The 23186-nt window shown below is 37.6% G+C and overlaps 1 protein-coding gene across 2 annotated transcripts in view; it reads right to left on the minus strand.

Moving 5' to 3' along the window:
- The window catches only part of LOC147035109 (extracellular calcium-sensing receptor-like), a 90317-nt gene that overhangs the window by 35126 nt on the left and 32005 nt on the right, over window positions 1–23186 (minus strand). For both annotated transcript variants that reach the window (XM_085893743.1, XM_085893742.1), the window contains exon 3: window positions 644–917. In XM_085893743.1, the coding sequence (XP_085749869.1) occupies window positions 644–917 (274 nt within the window). The remainder of the gene's footprint in view (window positions 1–643; window positions 918–23186) is intronic.

A 23186-nucleotide genomic window follows, 5' to 3' on the forward strand; every position in this document is an offset into this window, starting at 1 on the left:
TGATTTTGGAAGTTGTACCAGAAGGGGGTTGCTGGCAGACCTTGAGGGCCCTGTGGAAATATGGTGGGGGGACGTATCTCAGACAGAGTGGGTGGGGAGGTGTGAGCGACGCCAGAGAGGAGATGTTACAAGACAGAAAGCCTGTGTTGAGAGTGTGAGAGACCCAAAGACTCAACCTCATTGGGGGAGATACCAATGATACTAAATGTCTTGGTTTCCACAGCGTGAAGCCGAGAAAGGTGAGAGGTGGGAGCACCAGCCCAGAGGGGAGAGCAGTACTCCATACAAAGTTGACGAAAGCTTTGTATGTGGCCAGGAGCTCAGGTGTGCCAAAGAAGGACTTTGCACAATGGAGGATGCCCAGTCGGGAACTGGCTTTTGAAGCTGGCTTGGAAATGTGGCTTTCCCAGCTTTCCCAGATTTGAGCCAAAAGTGACTTTTTTCTCAAACAAGAGAACCAAAAGCAGAAGCTGAAGTAACAGCATCATGAATGAAGTGATTGTGTGGGAATACTGAACATATTTTTGAAAATTATTTTCATGATCTATTTTATATAATTTGCCAGGATACAGAATTGGTATCAAAAGAAGCAGTACATTTTTAAAAAGTGAGATATACAATAAATAATGAAAACAGAAGTTACCAAATTGTTGAATTTTTTCTTCATTTTTCACTTTAGGTAACAGTTCATTGAAGGCAATGCAGCCACCGTTGGTTTCAATCGTATTAAGAATCTGATTAATACCAGTTCGACCAAAATCATCATCAACAGCAAAAGCACCAACAAACACCCATTTAAAATGGAGCACCAAGTGGGCAACTGCATCGGCATGGTGCAAGTCACTGGGTGCAGTTCTCATGAAAGCGGGGAAATTCTTCTTGTTACTTAAACACTTGCAGGCTGCTGCACCACTAATCTATACAAAGGAAGAAGTTTAAATTTCCCATTATTTCAAAAAACAAGTTTCAACATACACATGAGCATTGACTCCTGATAATACATCTCACCCTCTATATAAATGTTAGGATTTGAAAAGTGCAGTGCAACTGCTAAATGTTGACAAGTGCAGGAGATTAAGGTAATTTTTAAGCATTTAAGTTCAATTATTATTAAAACCACAAAAAAATCCAAATATGTATGAACAAAGGGGGTGGAGCATCTGATATAAATATAAATATAAATATAAATATACTATATTTCACCATCTGTCCGTCTGTCTGTTCCCAGGTTCCACAAAAACTACTGAACCGATCGCAACCATTTTTTGGGTGTGTAATCCTTGGACCCCTTGGAGTAAAATATGCATAAATATAGTAACATGACCCCCTTGACGGCTCGGGTAGGGAGCGGGTGCTTCAAGTTCATTGAACACCGATTTAGCATTATCTTTACAGTATGCCAAGGCTATGGACAAAAGTAAATGTTTGGTGTGTTCACACCTTCCCCACTCCTCAAAACATGGGTGGCCCTTGTTTACAATCCCATTGAAGGGAGAAGACATGTGTGGATACTTAGTTTTAACCGCAGACAAGATAGACCAGTTTTAACTAAAGTGAAAAAGACACCAGCGTCAGTACGAGGGAAAATAGCATTGCAAACGGGGAGGGGGGGGTACAATTGAACGGCCTATGAGCACTGGTATTACCCCAAGTATAGGACTCTTAAAATTCATGTCGTGGACATAATGCCGTAGACATAATTGACCACAACACTTGGAATTTAATTCTTGGACTGGAAATGTTTGATAAACACCATTCTGTTGGAATTTTATGACTTCAACAGGTGGTGGAAGGCCAAAACAATCAAAACAATATTTATCTTCACTATTAAAAATACAATCCCAATGAGAACCTTTCCCATTATTATCTTCGAAGTTCATAATAATATTCTTTGTATGTTGAGGCACCTTTGTTAATTAATCTCTCATACAAATAACCACATTATGAATTTTTAATTTCTTACAATATTTGACAAGTTCAAAATTTGATCTTGTATTCTTTCCAAATTCATCAAACCACTCACCAATGCTCATTTATTTATTAGAAAGATATAATACATTACCCCTTTTAGTTAATTTTACACCTGCTTCTGTGATAGAAGAAATCATATCTCCAACTAACAATCTCAATTTTACAGGCAGACTTTCACGTTTTTCATCAAAATCTACAATTACACCACTTCCACTAATTTGTTTCTCCAACTCTTTGTTATGTCTTTCCAATTCTTTTTGAGCCCGGATTTGAGCCTTCCTTTCATTGGAAGCTTTCACCGCTGCTGAAATACCACCCGTCAATGCTCCAACCGCACTTAAACCAGCAAATAAAGGAATTAGAAATGGGAGAATTCCTCCACTCGTCTCTCTTATTGAATATTTCTTCAACATTGGTTTTGACATTTTAATTTTAAGTGAGCCAGTATCGTTCAAGATTTTCACCTGTTCTCTTGTGAGCAAAACATCAATTCTTACTGATCCTTTTCTCTGAATTGTATTAACATTAATTGTACAAGGCTTTTGAGTTTGAACACAAGATGATAGTTTATGAAGATTGATTTGATTAACATATACCCCAGTTGTTGCTTTACTACTCATTTATTTAACAAAAAAAAAATATGAGACTAATCATAACACCATTATTTGTATTAATCTGTAATTCTGTTTCTTCCAAAAGCAAACAATATGTATCAACTTCTTCACTCTCTCCTGTTTCAATGTATAGGGAAGTATCCACTCAATTCGACTTTATAGTTTCCTTTTGAGCACTCAGGTCAAACGCATAGATTGTAGACAAACTTTTAAATGCTGTCGTATCCAAATAGATTCTTTATGTCCATTACTTTCACACACCTTTTGGTAAGACTTGTATGTTTCAGCATAATCATATTTTCCCAATTAATTTCCAATCTATCTCGTGGATAAAACGGTCCATCTAGAGAAACACGAAGTTGTTTCACCTTTACATTATCACTCAATGCATTATTCTTATCAGTAGCAGTATCACCATCTGGTTTTTTAAAAAAAATGATCCACAGATATAGTGGCTTTTCTTCCAGAACACCCAAACTCCACATGTAAGTGGTTTGATTCATTTTAACGTGTTGACATCTTCTTTTAAGGTATAAGGTTTTATTGGTTTTAAGGTTTTAAGGAAACCATTGAGTGGTTTCTTTGAGTTAAGTCTTCTTTTCACCATCTCTTCTGTTTTAAGATTAGGAGTATATTCACTAATATACTAACTCATTTCATCAATTACAAATTTATTCTGATCACCAAAAGCACTACCAACACCAAAACGTAATCTATTTTCATTATCATCCTTTGTAGTTGAAATCTCATTTAAAGTCCAAACAGAACTTTGTCATGATCACAAAATCCAAATATACCTTTAAGAAGAACTGCCACAGTAAAACGATTGTTACAGCTGTGGAAATTCGCAAACCACCATTCAGGGCCCGCAGGTGAGATATCTCTAAGTACATGTGTAGTTAGCCTCAAACTGGTTGTATAGAGGGAATTTATGTGATTCATTCGGGCTGCGACGCTTTGAGATAGCCGTTTTTCTGTTCTATCTTTATCTTGAACCAACCACGTCTCAACCGCCATCACACAACAACCACCTTAACCACCACGCCAGCCATCGTCACCAACTGAAACCACGCTCCAACCCTCGGACAACAACAACGCCAACAGCCACGACTTTTACCTTCACAACTCGCTCCCACATCATCGCATCACCGCCATTCCCAAACGGCACCATAACCATCAAACCACCACCGAAAACCCTCCACCACCTTCACCTCTCTCCTTCTACGGCCATTCCTGCACCACCTGTGAACAGTGAACGTCAGGCTGTCATGGGCCCGTTCAGCGATACGCACCGAACCGCGAGTGCAAATAGCGACCTTTCCAAGGAAAATTCGAATCAGGAACGCTGCACGCACACTTTTGCTCCGTCCAATTAGCAAGCGCGGAGCGGCTTGGCCCCGCCTCCAGGCGCGTCTGTAGGAAATCGATATATGCAAATTCTTGGATCAGGGGAGATTCACACCCCCTTTCCTCTGACAAATTGGCGAGCGTGGCTCCTCCCCCGAGGTCATCCTGATCCGGATATTTGCATATTAGTTGCTCCTGTCAGCCTATAAAACAGCGAGCGCAAGGCAAATCAGGGTAGAAAGAGTGAGTCGAGTCATCGTTGTGGCAGAGAGTCGAGTCAGGTGGCGAAGTCATCGGTGTGTCATCGAGTTTGGTTCTGGAGTCGGCTAAGAGTTGCGGGAAGAGGCCAAGGAGCTCGGGTCTGAGGCGAGAAGGATGGCAGTCGGCGACGAGGTCGCGGTGTGGGATCGCTCGTCGCGGGACCCAAGCTAGCCAGCTATTCTCCTCCCCGAGGGCATCAACAATTTCCCCTTTCCCCCGCACTGAGATAGTGCAAAAAGGGGGCCCCGTTCCCACCCCACTCCAAACGTCGTGCCAACGAAACCCGCCAAGGAGCATGGAGTCGGGGCACAGCCATGCGGCCACATCTGCGGCTCGTCCGCCAACGCGTCACGAGGACGCGGGTAGGACCCCCCCGGTCTCGTGGGCCTGGCCTCTCCTTCAGGTCACGCGTGCATATTGGCCTATAGGCCCATCTGCCCCTTTGTCTATGAGGGTGGCTTATTTCCTTTGCTTTTGAGTAAATGTGTGTTGGTGCCGTCTGTAATGTGGAACTGTATAAGTGTTGCTGTGTGTGCGCGTAGTCGGTAGTAACTCTACGTCGTCGTTGCTTTTGTTTTAATTGCTCTATGTGCATTTTTGATTGTGTATGGCCATATGTGTGTGCTTTCCATGTGCCAGGAAATAAATGTGCATTGTGTGAACTGTTTTCCCGTTTCGCTTCGTCTTTTCCGAATTGAATCTCCATCCTGCTTCACGTAAAGGGTTCGTAGTGGGTGCAACACGCCCGGTAAATAATCTGAACCGTCGAGGTCGACGATAACACCGCTCGGTTATCCCAATAGTTTGGAACGGGCCGCCCAAGCGGCTCGTGTCCGGAGTCGACCTGCGGCGAGGTACAATCACCCGGTTTACCATCAGCGTGGATATTTAGGTAGGTCAAGCTTGGCAAACTACCCTATCCTACGTGGGTGGCCGATTGGCACGATTATGGTGAGGTCGAAAGGCCCACCCATGACTGGCTCCGGGCGATAGTTCCCAGAGGGTGACGACTGAATTGTCCGTTCAGTGGGCGACATGCTGCGATCCGAGTTACGTGGCCGTTCGCACGCCGGCGGGCGCAAATTCGCAACACTATTATTTTCTTTTGTATCATCAATATACATTCCTTTCCTTTGAGTATATCCAGGGTCTGTGTTTGTTCCCGTTGACATATCAGGAATAAAACCTTCGACAGCCCCCTTTCCCATTCTATCACCAAATAAATATAGTGTAAATATCATCATTTCAGATGTCGCAGAGACATAATCAACCACTTCAACTTCTTGTGTTCCAATGCACAAACGAACACGATCAAACATTTTCCAGAAGAAATCATTTACGAGTGTAGCATTTGTGTTATTCCCAGCCTTAGTGAATGTAAATTTACACAACAAGAAACTTTCGGATAGATTCAAATAAGTTTGTTGATTATTTATTTCAAAACCTTTTGTTCCATTTGCATTCCAGTCTGTTCCAGTTATTGCATTTACCTCGAAGTCATCTTCTTTTTAAGTGGAGTTTGAGATGACAATGGTATCATCCAAATCATATATACTGTTGTGGTTGACGAAATTCGCAAACCACCATTCAGGTCCCTTCGGTGAGATATCTCGGTAAGTATATGTGTAGTTAGGCCCAAACCCGTTGTTTCGAGGGAATAAATATCATTCAGTCGGGCTGCGACTCTTCAGGATAGCCGTTTTTCTTTTACTATCTTTATTTTGGACCAGCCGCCATTACTACCACCACCAACCACGTCTCACCAGCCATCACACAACAACCACCAACCACAACGCCGCTTCACAACAACAGCCACGACCTTTACCATCACAACTCGCCACCATCGCATCACCACCATTCTTGCGCCACTTGTGGGCACCGATACTGGACTCGTGCAGGGCGCGCACCGAGCAGCGTGTTCAGAAACATCACAGACTTTCCGAGAAAAACGTATCAAAAACGACTCACGCCCACTTCTGTTCCATCCTATCGGAGAGCGTGGGGCGATTTGGCCCCGCCTCCAGGGCGTTGGAGTGCGGTCGCTATATGCAAATTCATGGATCAAAAAGCATTCACGCCCACTTTTCCTCGGTCCAATGGGGAGCCAGTTGGAGGTGAAGGGTCGGAGGTAAAGGGTCAAAGGTGGGGGAGCGAGGCCACGGGGGATAAACGGCCGCGCTCGCCAAACAGTTCAGTTCGGAGGGGAGAAGTCAAGAGTTCGAGTTCGCGGTTGGGAGTTGTCGGTGGAGCTGGGAAGAAGAGGACGGAGCTGTGGAGAGGTGGCGGCGGCGAAGGCGATCGAGGGGGTGCTCGCGTCGGAGTCGGGGACTGCGGAGGGAGAGGCCGGCGGCGCGACCGAGGTCGAGGTGGAGACGCTCGTCGCAGGACCCGAGACAGGGTGATATCCTCCTCCCCCCCGAGCATCAACAACCCCCTCCTGTTTCCCCCCGCACTGAGATAGTGCGACAAGGGGGCCCCTTTCCCACCCCCTACCAGACACTGTCCGCGAGGCCCGCGGAGTTGAGGCGCCACCGCCGCTTTGCGTCTCATCATCAGACGGGTAGGCCCGACACGGTCTCGGCCCCAGGCCCGCCTACCCCCCTCATCCTGGAGGGTGGTTCTTTTTCTTTTGCTTTGGGTATCTGTGTTGTCGGCGCCGTCTGTGAAGTAAAATTGTATAAGTGTTGCCGTGTGCTCGGTAGTCGGATAGCTCTGCATTGTGTTTCTCTTTTATATTTGCTTTTTGTGTAATATTGTGTTTCTTCTCCTTTTACATGTGCTTTTGGTGTAATTGTATATGTGTGCTTCCCGTTCATCGCGAAATAAATGTGAGTTATGTTGAACTGTTTTCCCGCTTCGCTTCGTCTTTTCTTTCATTGAATCTCCATCTTGCTTCACGTAAAGGGTTGGTCGTGGGCTAAAACGCCCGATAATTAATCGAACCGTCGAGGCCGACGAATAACACCGCTCGGTTATCCCGATAGTACGGAACGGGTCGCTTAAAGTGGCCCGTGTCCGAAGTCGACCTGCGGCGAGGTGCGATCGCCCGGTCTACCCTCCGTGTGGGTACTTAGGTAGGTCGAATTTGGCGAGCAACACTATCCCACGTGGGGGCCGATTGGCACGATCGTGGTGAGACCGAAAGGTCCACCCGTGACTAGTTCCCGGCGTTAGTCCGAGAGGGTCACGACTGGATTGTCCGTCCGGTGGGCGACGTGCCGCGATTCGAGTTACGTGGCCGTCCGCACGCCGGCGGGCGCGAATCCGCAACAATACTATCAATTGCTTCCATACTTGTATTTATTTAGGAAAAAAGATGTTAAAACTTTTTGAACCCTGACCCAAGTATTTGAATTATTTTCTGTCTTTCTTGAGGAGACAGCTGAGTTTTGCCTTTCTTAATTTATTTTATTGCTTGTAATTTATGATATTCGTTTTGGGCATCTTTGATAATTTTTATAGCACCTGATACATTTCCCACAGCAGAAGCAGTTGAACCAATCAGGTCTTTATGTTTAAGAATAGTTGAACCGATACCCATTAGAGTATCAATTATCCCATCTCTTCTAAATTGATGTCCAACACCCCCTTTGTATCTTAGGTTTATAGTATCTTCTACCAAGATACACACCTTCACCCTTGTAGTATGGGGAAAGGAACATCCCATCCCCTGTAATTATTATCTCGCCACGTCCCGGAGGGAGGGAGCGGGATATTGTAATCATCCAGTTTGTTACTTACGAAATCTAAAGATTTCGTAAGTATATTGATGACTTCCGTCATCTGTTTGTGTGTTTGTGTGTGTGTGTGTGTGTTTGTTTGTGTGTGTGTGTTTGTGTGTTTGTTTGTAGGCACGATAACTCGAGAACTGAAGAAGCTACCAATGTCAAATTACACCACCTGATTCAGGAGGGTGATGGCTAGTGCTGATTAGATTTTGGTCAAAATCGGTCAAATGTCAAGGTCACAGTGAGGTCAAACACCCAAAAAAAAGTTATAACTCGAGCGGAAGAAGCTACCAATGTAAAATTACACCACGTGATTCAGGAAGGTGATGTCTAGCGCTGATTAGATTTTGGACAAAATCGGTCAAAGGTCAAGGTCACAGTGATTTCAAACATTTGATTTTTGATGGTTTGGTACACAATCATCGTAGAAACTTCTGGTTTGTGATGCTACCTTCTTTAGAGACAGCTTTTATTAGACAAAGTCAGAGGTCTTGGTTCAAGTTGATGATTTCGTAAGTACCAGTCTATGACTGCTTGTTTGTCTGTTTGTTTGTCTGTCTGTCTGTGCGCAACCTTACGGCAAAACGGCTTTAGCAAACACTATCAAATTTAATCAACAGGTGGGCAATGAACCTTGGATGACCCCATTAACTTTTGGGTCCAATTGGATCAAAGGTCAAGGTCAAGGTCACGAAAAGATCAAAACCGTTTTTCGCTCATAACTTCGTCAAAAATGATCTGATTTACTTCAAACTAAGCTTATAGTGAACCTTATTCTATTTGTCACATATAATCCTTCCCATTCCTATAGTAAAAATGCATATTTGTGAAGATCGGGAGGGTCTGAAGATTTGGGGGACATGGCCATCGGTCAAAATTATAAATTTTTCATTAAATTAAAACATGGTTATGAAAATACAACTTTACAGGAAAACGGCTGGCTCAAACACTGTCAAATTGTATCCACAGGGGGGTAATGAACCTCGGACGACCCCATTAACTTTTTGGTCCAATTAGGTCAAAGGTCAAGGCGAGGTCACGAAAAGGTCAAAAACTTTTTCGCTCATAACTTCGTTAAAAATGGTTTAATTGACTTCAAACTAAGACTAAAATATTCCTTATTCTATTCCTTATAATCAACATTCAGGTTAAGGATATATCAAATTTTAATTTGATCCACAAAATAACTTTATGCCTTAAATTGGTGGGATTTGTTGTGCCTGGCACCACTTGTTTTATATTTCCCCAACTCGTGTTTGCTCACAATAACCATCGTATTTATTTTTTGGAAAACTTCACGTTGGTGAATTCTGATAGATATAATTTCTCCATTAAAAGAAATCATGTGATTATCTTGGTCGGTTATCCTAAAATTTATCTGTACAGGTAGTCGTCGACTTACGACCTATGCGACTTACGACTGATCGACTTTACGACCACTTTACGACGACGACAAACTTTACGAATTTATGAGCAGAATGCTACGCGCCACCGCCCACTCAGACTGCTTAGTTTACAACCCAGCACCCGCCATTGCTAGTGTGTTAGCGTGCTCTCAAGATGTCTCAAGATGCCATTCCCAAGCTGTCCACCAAGAGGAAATTATCTTTCTGTACTCCTCAAACTGCCAAGAAGGATAGAAAGGGTATTGATCTCGCCACGAAAATGCAGGTGATCAAACAGTATGAAGGAGGAAAGAAAGTGAATGCGATCGCACGTGATCTTAAGTTATCACACTCTACTGTGTCGACCATTTTGAAAGACAAAGATAGGATTCATGAAGCTGTGAAAGGTTCTGCACCCATTCGGTCGACAGTTATAACAACGCAATGGACCGGGCCCATCCACAGAATGGAGAAACTGCTGCATCTTTGGATGGAAGGTCAGATCCAAAAACGGACACCGTTAAGCCTTTTCACTGTGCAGATGAAGGCCAGAAGTCTTTTTCAGACTTTGAAAGAGCACGCCGGCGAAGACTACAGTCAATAATTTGTAGCAAGTACTGGCTGGTTCAAAAGATTCAAGGAAAGATTCCAAATTACTAATGTTCGAGTGACTGGAGAAGCAGGGAGTGCAGATGAGGAAGGAGCTCTTGAGTTTGTTGATAGTCCCGATGAGATAATTACGCAAGAGGGGTATGATGCAGAGCAGATTTTCAATGTGGATGAGATGGGATTGTTTTGGAAACGGATGCCAACACACACTTACATCCACAAAGAAGCCAAATCCATGCCTGGATTTAAAGTATTTAAGGATAGGCTGACATTGCTGCTTGGTGGGAACATCGTGGGATTTAAGCTGAAGCCTTTCTTAATTTATCACTCGGAAAACCCACGGGTGTTCAAGAACGTGAACAAGCACACAATGTCCGTCTACTATCGTTCTCGTGCTAAAGCATGGATGACGCAGGCACTCTTTCAAGACTGGTTCCTGAATTGTTTTATTCCTCAAGTTCGTGAATATTGTTTGGAGAGAGGAATTCCTTTCAAGATTTTTTTGATACTAGATAATGCACCTGGACATCCACCTCATCTCGCTGATCTCCATCCCCATGTGAAAGAGGTTTTCTTGCGGCCAAACACGACTCCACTTATCCAGCCTATGGACCAAGGTTCGATTGCTGCATTCAAGGTGAACTATCTCCGAACTACCTTTCGCCAAAGCCATAGCCGCTATAGATGCCGACCCAGAACTATTGTTACGAGACTTTTGGAAACAATACAACATTTATATGTGTATCAAGTGAACATGAAGTTGAAAAGGTTCAGGAAAAAATACTAAAACTGGCAATAGACCTTTCTTTGGAGTGTGAAGTGGAAGATGTCGAGGAGTTGCTAGATCAAGAATCCGGAGAACTTACAAATGAAGAGCTAATTGAATTGGAAGAAGAAAGAGTGGCGGAAGAAGAAATGAGAGTAGAAGCGGAAAAAGAAGAACAGGAGGAGCCAGAAATGAAATTCACCACAAATAAATTATCAGAAGGTTTATCTTTATGAAATAAAGTTCTTTCACATTTTGAGAAAATGGACCCAAATATTGAACGCTTTGCAAGGATTGAACGGATGGCACACGATGTTTTTCGCCTGTATCGTGAAATTTACGAGGAGAAAAAGAAACAAACCATTCAAACAAAGCTCACCATGTTTACGAAAAAACAACTCCGGATACCTCGAGCGCTGCCCTAGCAGATAACATCGATGATCCACAGCCAAGCATGAGTGACCAATAACATGTTTTGTATTTTTTATATTTTTGAATGTTTTGCAAATACAGCACCGTATTAAAACAATTGTACTTTAGTGCAGTGTTTGACTTGAACAAAGAAAATGTTAATAAAATACAGTATGACTTACAGATGACTATTGTATAATTATACAGTATAATATTTAAAAATAAATAAATAAATAAAGGTTGTCTGACTTTCGACCAAATCGACTTACGACCGATCGGTCAGAACCAATCACGGTCGTAAGTCGAGGACTACCTGTATATGGTTTTTCCTGACACAGTTAGATAAACCAGATTTTGGGTTCCACATTGAATTTATAACCAATTGGGGTTGAGTATGAGCTGAATGAAAATATTGCATTTGTTTTTATTCCATCATTATAAGCACCATCAATGAAATCACCGTGAATTAATACTGAATTTATTCCTGAGGATATTTGAATGACATTATCACTGTAAAACGTCCTATTAGTTTCAATCTTTTTTGAGGAGAAACCCAATAACTCTCTAAATGAATTATCAATTGTGAAATTAAACTTGTAGTTATTTTTAAGTTTAATCGTTGATTTTGAAGTATGTTTTTGAATATCTATAACAATATTTTTTGGATAATCACCCTGTTCTTTCACAAGATGAACAATTTCGGAAGATATTTGAGAAATCTCATATGCTCCGGGTGAAACTGTTATCGTTTTGTATCCACTTCCCTGATTATAACTAAACTTGTCATTTTTCTCGTTTATATTAAATAAGGTATTATAAGTTTCCATGGACAATAAAGATGCCTCATAATATTTTGTTGTGTCAAGTTGTGGTGGGTATGGGAATGAAAATGTGTGGTCGATTGTTGTGAAATTAAAATTAAGGATTGTGCTTCTCATTTTATTTAATGAGATAAAATGTCTTTGTATTGACATTTATTAATTATTTTCATGTTCATCAACTGGTCTAAAATGGCTGATGCTTCATTAAAACAATTGTTATTTCCAGCTTTCTTACAACCTAACAACAATAACAGTCTACTAACTAATTGTGATGGGTCATTTGGAAGAAAACTATCACCTGAACCAAGGATACTTAAAGCCTGAATAATGTGTTTCTCCTTCTCATTCGTCCTACTTTTACCAGAAAGACACCCTATAATTAAGAGTCCAGCAGATCAATATATACTCCATCATCTATATTTTTCATGTTCATTGGTTGATTAAAATACTTTGATTCATCCCTCACAGTTGAACCTTGTCTTCCATCTTTTGTGAGAAGAAACATTAATCTCAGAGTTAGTTCAACAGGGGGTTGAGAAGAACTCAAGAACTTTAATTCATCATTAAATATCAATACATTTTCTTGAACAAGATGAAACATTGCGGGTAGTTCTGTTGGAATGAGTTCTGCTTTGGTTTTTGAATCCACTAAATGTTCATTGTTTTGAAGAGCATTCACAATATAATCAGTGTTAGGGTTAGTTGTTTCAGTTTCAGTTGTTGAAATAATCCTTCATCATCAAAAGCTCCTGTATGCCCAAATTCTTCCTCCGTCATTTGACTGAAATCTTTCAACATTTGAACATTTTTCGGAGTATATTCTGATGTGGGAACTGTGGAAACATCTATAATTTTTTCTTGGGAAGCTTTTAAAAGTGGTTTAAAAAATGTATCTTGTTTTCTTTCAAATGCTTCTTCACCCATTAGTTTCTGTCTGCGTTTCTTCTTTATGTCTTCCTGTTGTTTTACAACTTTGAAACCAACTCTTGATGCTCCATAAATCTTCTTGCTCTTTCTTTCGCAGCCATTTATTTATTGGAAAATATCATTTAATGAATTGTAAAGATCAACAGGGAAATTTTCCTTTTCTTCATCATCCAAGTAGATGTGTTAAAATATATCCTTTTCTATAAATATTTCATCAAATTATTTATTAATATTAATACGAGTTGTAATTTCCTCAACACTAACACTTGTATCTCTGCTTTTCATACGTCTGCATTGAGTTTCTTCATCAAAATTAAAAACCGAATGATAAAAGCTTAACCCTGCTCAGTTGTTTAATAATTTGTTTCATTCCTTCTGGATTAGTTTCGAATATCCCAAGAGCACAAGATTTTAATTTCTTTAACTCACTCTTACAATGAGATTATTTTGTTGTACCAAGAGAAACCTCCTCAAATATTTGACCTTCATTCTTCAATCACATATGTTCCTCTACTGAAACATAGTAATAATCTTTACCTTCTACTTCCCTCGGTCTTATTGCTCTCGTTGTTGTTGATACAATGCGTATCACGGGGTGTTTTTAAAGTAAATTTACAATATTCTCATTTGTACTATACAAGAACCTTGCTTTTTGAAAGTTTTTTTCCAGAAGCAGATTTACCCACAATATTTATCATGATAGTTGTCATTTATATATGAAAATATATCCCTTAATATCTCGTCTTGTTTCACAACAATATATTAATTTTTTGTGCCCCATATAATCCTCAAATTCCTTTTTACTGCATAATGTAGAACAATTATCCTTCCAAAAACTTGTATATATCGATTGAATTTAACTTGAATAAAATAAAAGTATTAGCATTGTTTCTGATGGAACGACGAGGAAGTTGAAAGTATGATTGACTAAGACAAATACAATTACAAGAAGAATGTCTTCCTCTTGTGTGGAAGCTGTCCATTACCGTTTGGTTTCTCTCATTAACACAATCATCAAAGATAACGAGGTTATTTTTTGATCTATCCAAATCGTGAGGAGAAGGTATATCATCCATATTATCACTAAGAATACAAGTAATCAGTTTTGATTTCTTCTTATATCTCTGTGATCACAAAATAGTTGTATTATATCTTTAATGTTGTAATCATTTAGTTTGTTTTGAAGTTTAAATAAACCGATAATATCTTCTTTTTGAAGACCAGCATTAAAACCTTGTGAGAGTAGTTGATACTCAGGTTGAAAACTCGACTTTGTGAAAATTACTAAATGATCATAATATAAAAAGTTGGGAGTCAGGAGCATCTTTAAAAGTAAGCAGGTTTTTCCACATCCGCTTGAACCAACTATGAGACATCTTAATGAATTTGGAACATTTTTTATGATTGTTAAATTTTATCTTATTTTCCCAAATGGGTAAAAAAATCATTCATTTATATATTTGGAAAAAGGGGTTATTAACCCGCCCCCTCCCGGAGGGAGGGAGCAGAATATTGTAATCGTCCGGTTTGTTTGTCTGTTTGTTTGTCCGTCTGTCTGTCAGTTTGCAACTTTACGGCAAAACGGCTTTAGCAAACACTATCAAATTTAATCCACAGGTGGGCAATGAACATTCGACGACCCCATTAACTTTTGGGTCCAATTGAATCAACGGTCAAGGTCAAGGTCCCAAAAATATCAAAATCGTTTTCCACTCATAACTTTGTCAAAAATGATCTGATTTACTTCAAACTAAGCTTATAGTGAACCTTATTCTATTTGTCACGTATAATCCTTCCCATTCCTATAGTGAAAATGCATATTTGTGAAGATCGGGAGGGTCTGAAGATTTGGGGGACATGGCCATCGGTCAAAATTATAAATTTTTCATTAAATTAAAACATGGTTATGAAAATACAACTTTACGGGAAAACGGCTGGCTCAAACACTGTCAAATTGTATCCACAGGGGGGTAATGAAACTCGGACGACCGCATTAACTTTTGGGTCCAATTAGGTCAAAGGTCAAGGTCAGGTCATGAAAAGGTCAAAACCTTTTTCGCTCATAACTTCATCAAAAATGGTTTAATTGACTTCAAACTATTACTAAAATATTCCTTATTCTATTCCATAAAATCAACACTCAGGTTAAGGATATATCAAATTAAAATTTGATCCCCAAAATAACTTTATGCCTTAAATGGGTGGGATTTGTTGTACCTGGCACCACTTGTTTCATTTATTATTGGCTTTATTCGAAACTTTATATTTTAAGCTAAATTCAGGTTTAATTTCAAGATAATCCATTATTTTATTCATACAATATCTTGTGTTGATATTTCCCTGAAAATGACAATCGTGAATAATATATAACAACAATCTTTGAACATTTCTCTAATACGTTCAGTTTCTTCCCTTGTAAGGAGAGGTGTATTATCACCCTCATACTTTACATTCATTTCTCCAATCAAACTTGTAAAGTAATTCATTTTTGGTGTTTATTTTTATAGAATTATTTTCCTTTTTATATTTTTTATAACAATTAATTAGAAGATAATCAGAGAATATACATTCTTTATAGACTTTTGACTCTGTGTTTAATCCCTCTCTTTCACAGGCAGGACAATTCTCAAATTTGTCATATGGAGAATCAGGGAATTCAAGATGCTCAAAATCTAGTGAATTATTCATATTGATAAAATAAAACTTCACTTAAACTAAAATTAATCTTCGGTACCATCTTCGGTACTTTCACAATCATCTATAAAACTACTTTCATCACTATCCTTTTAACACAAACTATAAGTATCATAACTGTCATTTGAACACAAACTCTCGGTATCATAACTGTCATCACTCTCATAATCTTCAAAATCTTCAGTTGAATAATGACTCATATTTAATTAGTAGACACAACATTACCATTGATATCTATATACTTTTTTTCATTACCAGATTCAACTACAACATTTTTTATATTAAGGGTAATTTTAAAATGATCCTGACTAACAATTGAACAAAATATCATTTCACCTGATATATTAGCATCCTTTATTTCATAAGGATTTACATCTTTAGGGTTGTTGAAAAAAATACAAATTTCTCCTTGCATATTACAGATGGTCTTATCTTTTCTTGCTAAAGCTTCATCCATAAGGTTTTTATTTTTTGATACATTTTCTTGTTTCATTGCTTTTTCTAGTTTTGAATATATTACCAGAAGGAGAGGAGAAACTTTTGTTTGAGATACTTTAACTAATGTTCTTCCAGATATACTAAAAGCCCTTCCAATGAAGGAAATTGAAGAACTCATATTATTCACCACAATTGTTTTTATCCAATAGTTGTTATATTTATCTTTGTTCAATTTTACATCCTTGACATACTTCTCAGTATCTTTTACAAATGAAGAGATTGATTGAAACTTCGCTTTTGTGTCTTGATACATTGTATTTATTAAGTGAAAAAAGTTGGAGGATAAAATGGTTTTAAGCACAGATTCACCTATAAATTAAACGAAATTTTCATCAAGAATATTTTATTTTAAGCAAAGTTTTATAATTAATAAATATGGTGAATACAACGTACTGCGTTGTTTGTAATCACGAATATAAATATTATAAAAAACACAGCCTGGACCATCTATCAGCCTGGACCATCTTCAATCATGGAAGCTGGTGATATGGTTAAACAAAGTATTGAAACTATAATTAAAAACACATTAAGTGAAATGAAAACATTTAAGTTTTATATGGGAGTAAAATTGAAAATGGTAAGACAAGACGATGAAACTACTCCCTATATGAGGACAAACCCTCACTTTATCTCATAATTTCAAGATTTTCTAAGATGTGATGTTTACGATGAACACCAGAGACAAGAACAAGATGTTGATAACACTCTAGTAGGTAGTGGATTTCCTATTACAAAAATAATCTTTTTAGATATACACATCTTAAAATCAGATCCTCTTCAACTTCTTCTTGTAAGATTTACCAAAAGAGATAAAACTTAAGAAAGCGGTTGTTAAGATTCAAAACAAAGATAATAAATGTTTTCTATGGTCTGTTCTTGCTCACTTACATCCTCCACAATGGAATATTGAAAGGGTTTAACATTATAGGAAATACGAGAATACATTATATGTTAAACATTTAAAGTTTCCAATGTCATTGAGAGATATTCCAAAATTTGAGAAAATGAATAATCCATTTATTAATATATATGGATTAACGGATATAAACAAAGTTCAGACAAGCCGGTCAGCAACATGGGTGGTCGTTACATAATTGCATACTAGTCATACAGTTTTTGACGGATCGGGCTGAAACTTTTTGACAAAGAGGGTGACTATAGTGCACATAAAAGCCTGGAAGCCAATTTTTGATTTTCGAAAAAAGAAATGTTTTAGGATTTTTCAAAAATTTCAAAGTCCTGTTGCTAGGCAACGGTGGTGTCCATAGCAATGGTGCTCAAAAGTATAGAACTAGATCGTGGTATGAATCTACCTGTCAAGTTTCATCAAAATCGTTTGACTCCTCTGGCTTCCAGAGCTGTCCATTACATACAGACATACAAACAAACAAACAAACAAATATACAGACAGATGGGAAAAGTGAAATTAAGGGTACTCGAGTGACCACCCAATATTACAAATTTCAAACAACTATAAAAATGATGAAACACACATTGACCTTCTCCACTTTACTTGAAAGAAAAATCACATTATGCTTTCATCAAAAAATTTCTCAAGATTAACCAAATCACAACTATATAAGAGAAAATGTAAAACATATCCTTGTAAGAGATGTCTCAACTCCTTTCACACAAAAGAACGATTAAATCAACATTCGAAATATTGCAGTAATCATAAATCAACCGTAATCAATTTACCAAAAGCAGGTTCAAACATATCATTCAAAGATTTCACCAAATCTATAAAACATCCGTTTTATTTGTGATATATGCTGATTTTGAAAGTATCCTTGAAAAGATAGATCCTGTTTCTCCAAATCCAAATAAATCATACACAAATAAATATCAAAAACATACTCCTTGTGGTTTCTGTTATATCAAATCATCTGTTGGTGATGAATACAGCAAGTTAGAACTTTATCGAGGAGAAGATTCCTCAGAGGAGTTTTGAAGACTATTGGAAAAAGACTATAAGACTATGAGAAATAATGGTGAAAACCTATAAACCAATGTCATTAACAAAGGGAGAAAAAAAGGAATTTAGAAAGAACAGTATCTGTCATATTTGTTTGGAGAAAATTGAGGGAGAGGCGAAGGTTAGGGATCACTGTCATCTTTCTGGTAAATATAGAGGTCCAGCTCATTCCCGTTGTAATCTTAATTGCAAGCCTCCAAACTTTATTCCTGTCTTTCTTCACAACAACGCTCACTATGACACACATTAATTTATAAATGAACTTTCAAAGACATCTGGACATATTTCTGCCATTCCTAACACAGATCAAAAACACATCATTCAAAAAACAATTCATACATCCCCCACAACCCATATCAGATTTCTTGACACATACAAGTTTATGTCAAGTCCATTATCTAATTTAGTATCAAATATTAAAAACTTACTGAATCTTAAATCACATTTCTCAAATCAAGAAGAGATTGATCTCTTATCCCAAAAGGGAATATATCCATATGACTATATGGATTCATTTGAGAAGTTTAAAGAAACACAACTTCCTTCAAGGGAAAGTTTCTACGGAGAGTTTAATAAAACTCAAATTTCTGATAGAGATTATATACAAGCTAAAAAGGTTTGGGAGAAGTTTAATATAAAGAATCTTGGAGAATATCATGATTTATCTTAAAACTGATGTATTATTATTGGTTGATGTGTTTGAAACTTTTAGAACAGTCTGTCATAATAAAAATTCTTATGGATTAGATCCTGTTCACTATTACACAGCCCCGGCCTGTCTCGGAGTTCAATGTTAAAAATGACAAAATTAATTTGGAATTAATCAGTAATATGGATATGCTTTTAATGATAGAGAGGGTTAAAAGAGGAGGAATATCTCAAGTATGTTTCTAGAGACATGCAAAGGCAAATAACAAATATCTTCCTGATTATAATAAGAATGAGGACAACTCTTACCTGATGTATTATGATGCTAACAATTTTTATGGGTGGACTATGTCTCAATCTTTACCTTATGGAAACCTTAAATGGGTTACAGAAAAACATTATGAAAAAGTTTTACTTGACATTGCTATCTCCTCTCAAAAATAATTGGATGAAGACGAAGTTGGATATTATTTTGAGGTTGATTTAAACTATCCAGAAGAACTTCATAACAAACATAAAGAACTACCTTTTCCTCTGATAAAGGAAGTCCAAGAAAATAATGGTTCAGTGATTACCAACATTCATTTAATATAAAAGGTAAATCTCCAGAAAAACTACTTGCAACATTAAATGATAAAGAAAGTTATGTTTTACATCAAAGGAACTTGAGACACTATTTATCTGTTGTGTAGAGAGTGAGAAAAATTCATAGAATTTTGTAATATAAACAAAGTCATTGGTTAAAGAAATATATCAATTTTAATACAAAAAGGAAAACAGAAGCAAAATCAGATTTTGAGAAGGACTTTTATAAATTAATGAATAATGCTGTGTTTGGAAAGACTGGAAAATATTAGGAATCGACAAAACATAATACTTGCTACATCTTGGAAACAGGCTTCAAAGTTAATTAATAGACCAAGTTTTGAATGAGCGGAGGTGTTTACAGAGAACTTTTGTGCTATTCATTTGAAAAAAGAGTATTGAAATGGATAAACCAATTTATATAGGAACATCAATTCCTGACTTGTCAAAGTCGTTAATGTATGACTATTACTATAACAATTTAAAATTAAAGTATAACGATAATGTGTCATTGTTATGGATACAGATAGTTTTATGTTATAAATTAAGACAAGTGATGTACATGAGGATATGATCGATAATATTGATATGTATGATACAAGTAATTATAAGTCTGATGGTATGTTGTTTTCATTAAAGAATAAATAGGTTATTGGTAAGTTTAAGGATGAGTTGGGTGGGAAGGTCATGAGTTAATTTGTGGGTTTGAGATCAAAGTCTTATGCTTTTACGTATATTGATAATAATAACTTTGAAAGGTGTGATAAGAAGCTAAAGGGAATAAAGAAAAATATCATCAAGGAAACAATAAACTTTAAACATTATTACAACTTTTTAACCTTAAAGAAGGAAGATTACAGAAAATGAATACAATAAGAAGTTATAACCATCAATTATATACAGAAGAGATAAATAAGAAAGCATTAGTAGCTTTTGATGATTAAAGATATATTTTAGAGAATGGAATCAAGAGTATCCTTTATGGTTATAAGTATAAGTGTTAAGGGGCGTCTTTTTACTGATTTATAAATGATAGAACCAAGCAATAACCAAACCAAAGAGTGGAGATGTAATCAGACTTGGTATTTAAATGGATAACAAAAAAATGGGAGAAATATCAAATATGTCTAATTGAAGATATAACCAGGGTAAAAGTAAAAAAAACAAATATGCAGATAAATTTAATTACAAATAAGTTGGAGGATGTAAAGGAAAAAATTAATATCCTTGAATGGACTGAAAACTTGAATGGTTATCAATTGAACAATGGAAAAAGAATTTACTACAATCTCAAACTGATATGTGGATCAGGAGGTGGTCAAACAAGAACATTGAGAGAAGTTTATCAATATATTTCTGCTCAACAAAGACACATAAACCAAGAACTAAGTTCTAAAATAATATTTGTGAATATACTCGATGGTGATGAATGTAATCGGAAAATTAATTTATTACCTCGAGAAGAACATGGACAAATATTCGTTGGATCACTCTTTGAATGGAATGAAAATATAAAAGTAAATCAGTAAGTCTTAGTTTAACATGTACTCACTGGGGCAGAGATCGGTTTCTTCTTTTGACCTGATGGGCCGAGAGTCGGGGGGAGGGGCGGGGTTGGGATTTTTAAAACATATATTTTTGGGGGTTTTGGGGGATTTTGGGGTCTTGAGACAGTCTCAATTTATCATGAGCTTGTTTGGGAGGGGGAGAAAATAATTCTCCTGTTTTAACATAATGAGCCTCGAGTCAGAAAGGTTAGCCTATACATTTGTATGGGAGGGGGAGGAATGAATCTCCTGTTTAGGGGTTTTTGGTGTTTAATTCAGAGAGCTTACCCCCCTTTTCCCCATTCATTTCCATGGAAGTAGGGTGAATATACTGATGCTGGCTCACTTTCCCCCATGTTAATGAATGGGGGATTCTCAGCGATTCATATTTTTTCCCCCTAAAAATAAACCCCCTTTTTTCCCAAGGTATATTTATTTGTCTCCCCTTTTAACCAAGGGGCACTTTAAAAAAAAAAAACAACCAATGCATATTGTTTAGCTCACTCATTGAACCTATAAAGATTTGTTCAAGTCGTAAAGTCGTCGGGTGAATATACTGTGATTTGTTAAAGGTGATTCTAAAGAAATATTTAAAACATGTAAGTGAATGGAGATTTTAATAACCTCCCCTTTTAACCTTGGAGCACTTTTTTCGAAGAACCAATGCATGTTGTTTTGCTCACTCATTGAACCTATAAAGATTTTTTCATTCTCAAATTCCTTCAATAGTTCAATTTTCTTTGCACAATAATCTCCATCTAAAATATTTAAAAATAAAACATTTGAATCTTTATATTTTTCAAGATACCACTTTTGTATCATTATGAAATGATTCGTTCAGTTTGGTAAAATGCAGAAGTGTTTTCAAACTTCAGTTGCCGTAGAAATGACTCAGGTTGTTTGAGTACGTCTCTCCCAAGCCAAATATTTCTAGAATTACGAAGTTCATGAAAAACATGAAGCTGTATCCATTGTTTTTCAAACCCGGGAAAGTTTCTAAGATTACATCATCTCACTTCCGCATGGTTGTCTTATAAATGATCCGTCAGGCGTAAACTCTGTCTGATGGGATTTTCATTTTTGGCAGCTTGTACCAATGGTTAATTACTGAGATATGAACTATCTTTCATCTGACGAAGAAGACAGCTCACCACAAAGTTGGTAAGTTTGTGTCTGGTTTCCCTCTTTGAACGATGAAGCAACTGGTTATGAATTAAATCGTGATAAAGCTAATATATTTTTTTTTTCTGGCAGGTCCGTTGGAAACTATGAGTTGGAAGAGGAGCAGTTAACAAATCACTACGAGGTGCCAGAAATGAATGCTCTTATTGAAGAAGTCTATCATTTTAGAAGTCAATTGAAAAACATTTTTAATGACTGGCACAAAGTTTTATCATGGCTTCTGATCTCGAGTGAATTGAATCAAAGGTGAGACACGTGTGTGTGTGTGTGTGTTTCTTTGTTCCTGCCTGTTTGTCTCTCTCTATCTCTCTGTCTGTCTTTCTGCCTATCTCTCTCTGTTTGTCTCTCCATCTATACCCTTGACTCATTATTTTATTTTTTTTCAGCTTGATCACACAATATAATCTGTTGAAGGAATCTGGTACAACACATGATCTTCTGAAGGTAAATGTTTTGGAATTATTATTTAGTAATTTGTTTATTTATTCTTTTATTAATATCACTCTCTCTTTGGAATGTAGCCTTATGGTTGTTGGTTGTATCATTAGTTTGGACGCGGTTATGCCAGTACACTGGAATTCATTTTATTGACCTCGGAGGGATGACAGACTGAGTTGACCTCCTGGTGTGTTAATTCAGTGATCATCGGGGCTTGAACTTAGAACCAACACCAGGCTTATTAATATTACCATGTAATTATTTTTATATACCCTAAATGTTTTTCACTTTTTGTTTCCAAGCAGAATATGGTGTCCGAGTTTCGAAATCACAAGACATCTGAAGAAGATTGCTGGGAAAGATTTTACATTATCGGAAATGAATATTTAATCTATTTATAATTCCAGCAATGTGTGTGTGTGTGTGTGTGTGTGTGTGTGTGTGTGTGTGTGTGTGTGTGTGTGTGTGTGTGTGTGTGTGTCTGTCTGTCCGTCTGTTTGTCTGTTTGACTGCGACCGCCGTTTCTCGACGAACGTTGGTCCGATCTGATTGAAACTTGCCAGGTATATTGCTGGGGACCCACGGATGTGCCTTTTCGAGGTTTGATATTAATCGGACGAGCGGTTCCCAAGTTACGCCCATTTATCTGTCGACCAATGACAAGACACGGTGCTATGACGTTACGAATGACGTCACAATTAATGTTTATTTATTTATTTATTTATTTATTTTTGCACGATTGATGGTCCGATCTGATTGAAACTTGCCAGGAATATTGC

Source organism: Eptatretus burgeri, chromosome 1 (assembly GCF_056783735.1).
Source record: "Eptatretus burgeri isolate ZD-2024b chromosome 1, Ebu_testis_v1, whole genome shotgun sequence".
NCBI classification, from domain to species: domain Eukaryota; kingdom Metazoa; phylum Chordata; class Myxini; order Myxiniformes; family Myxinidae; genus Eptatretus; species Eptatretus burgeri.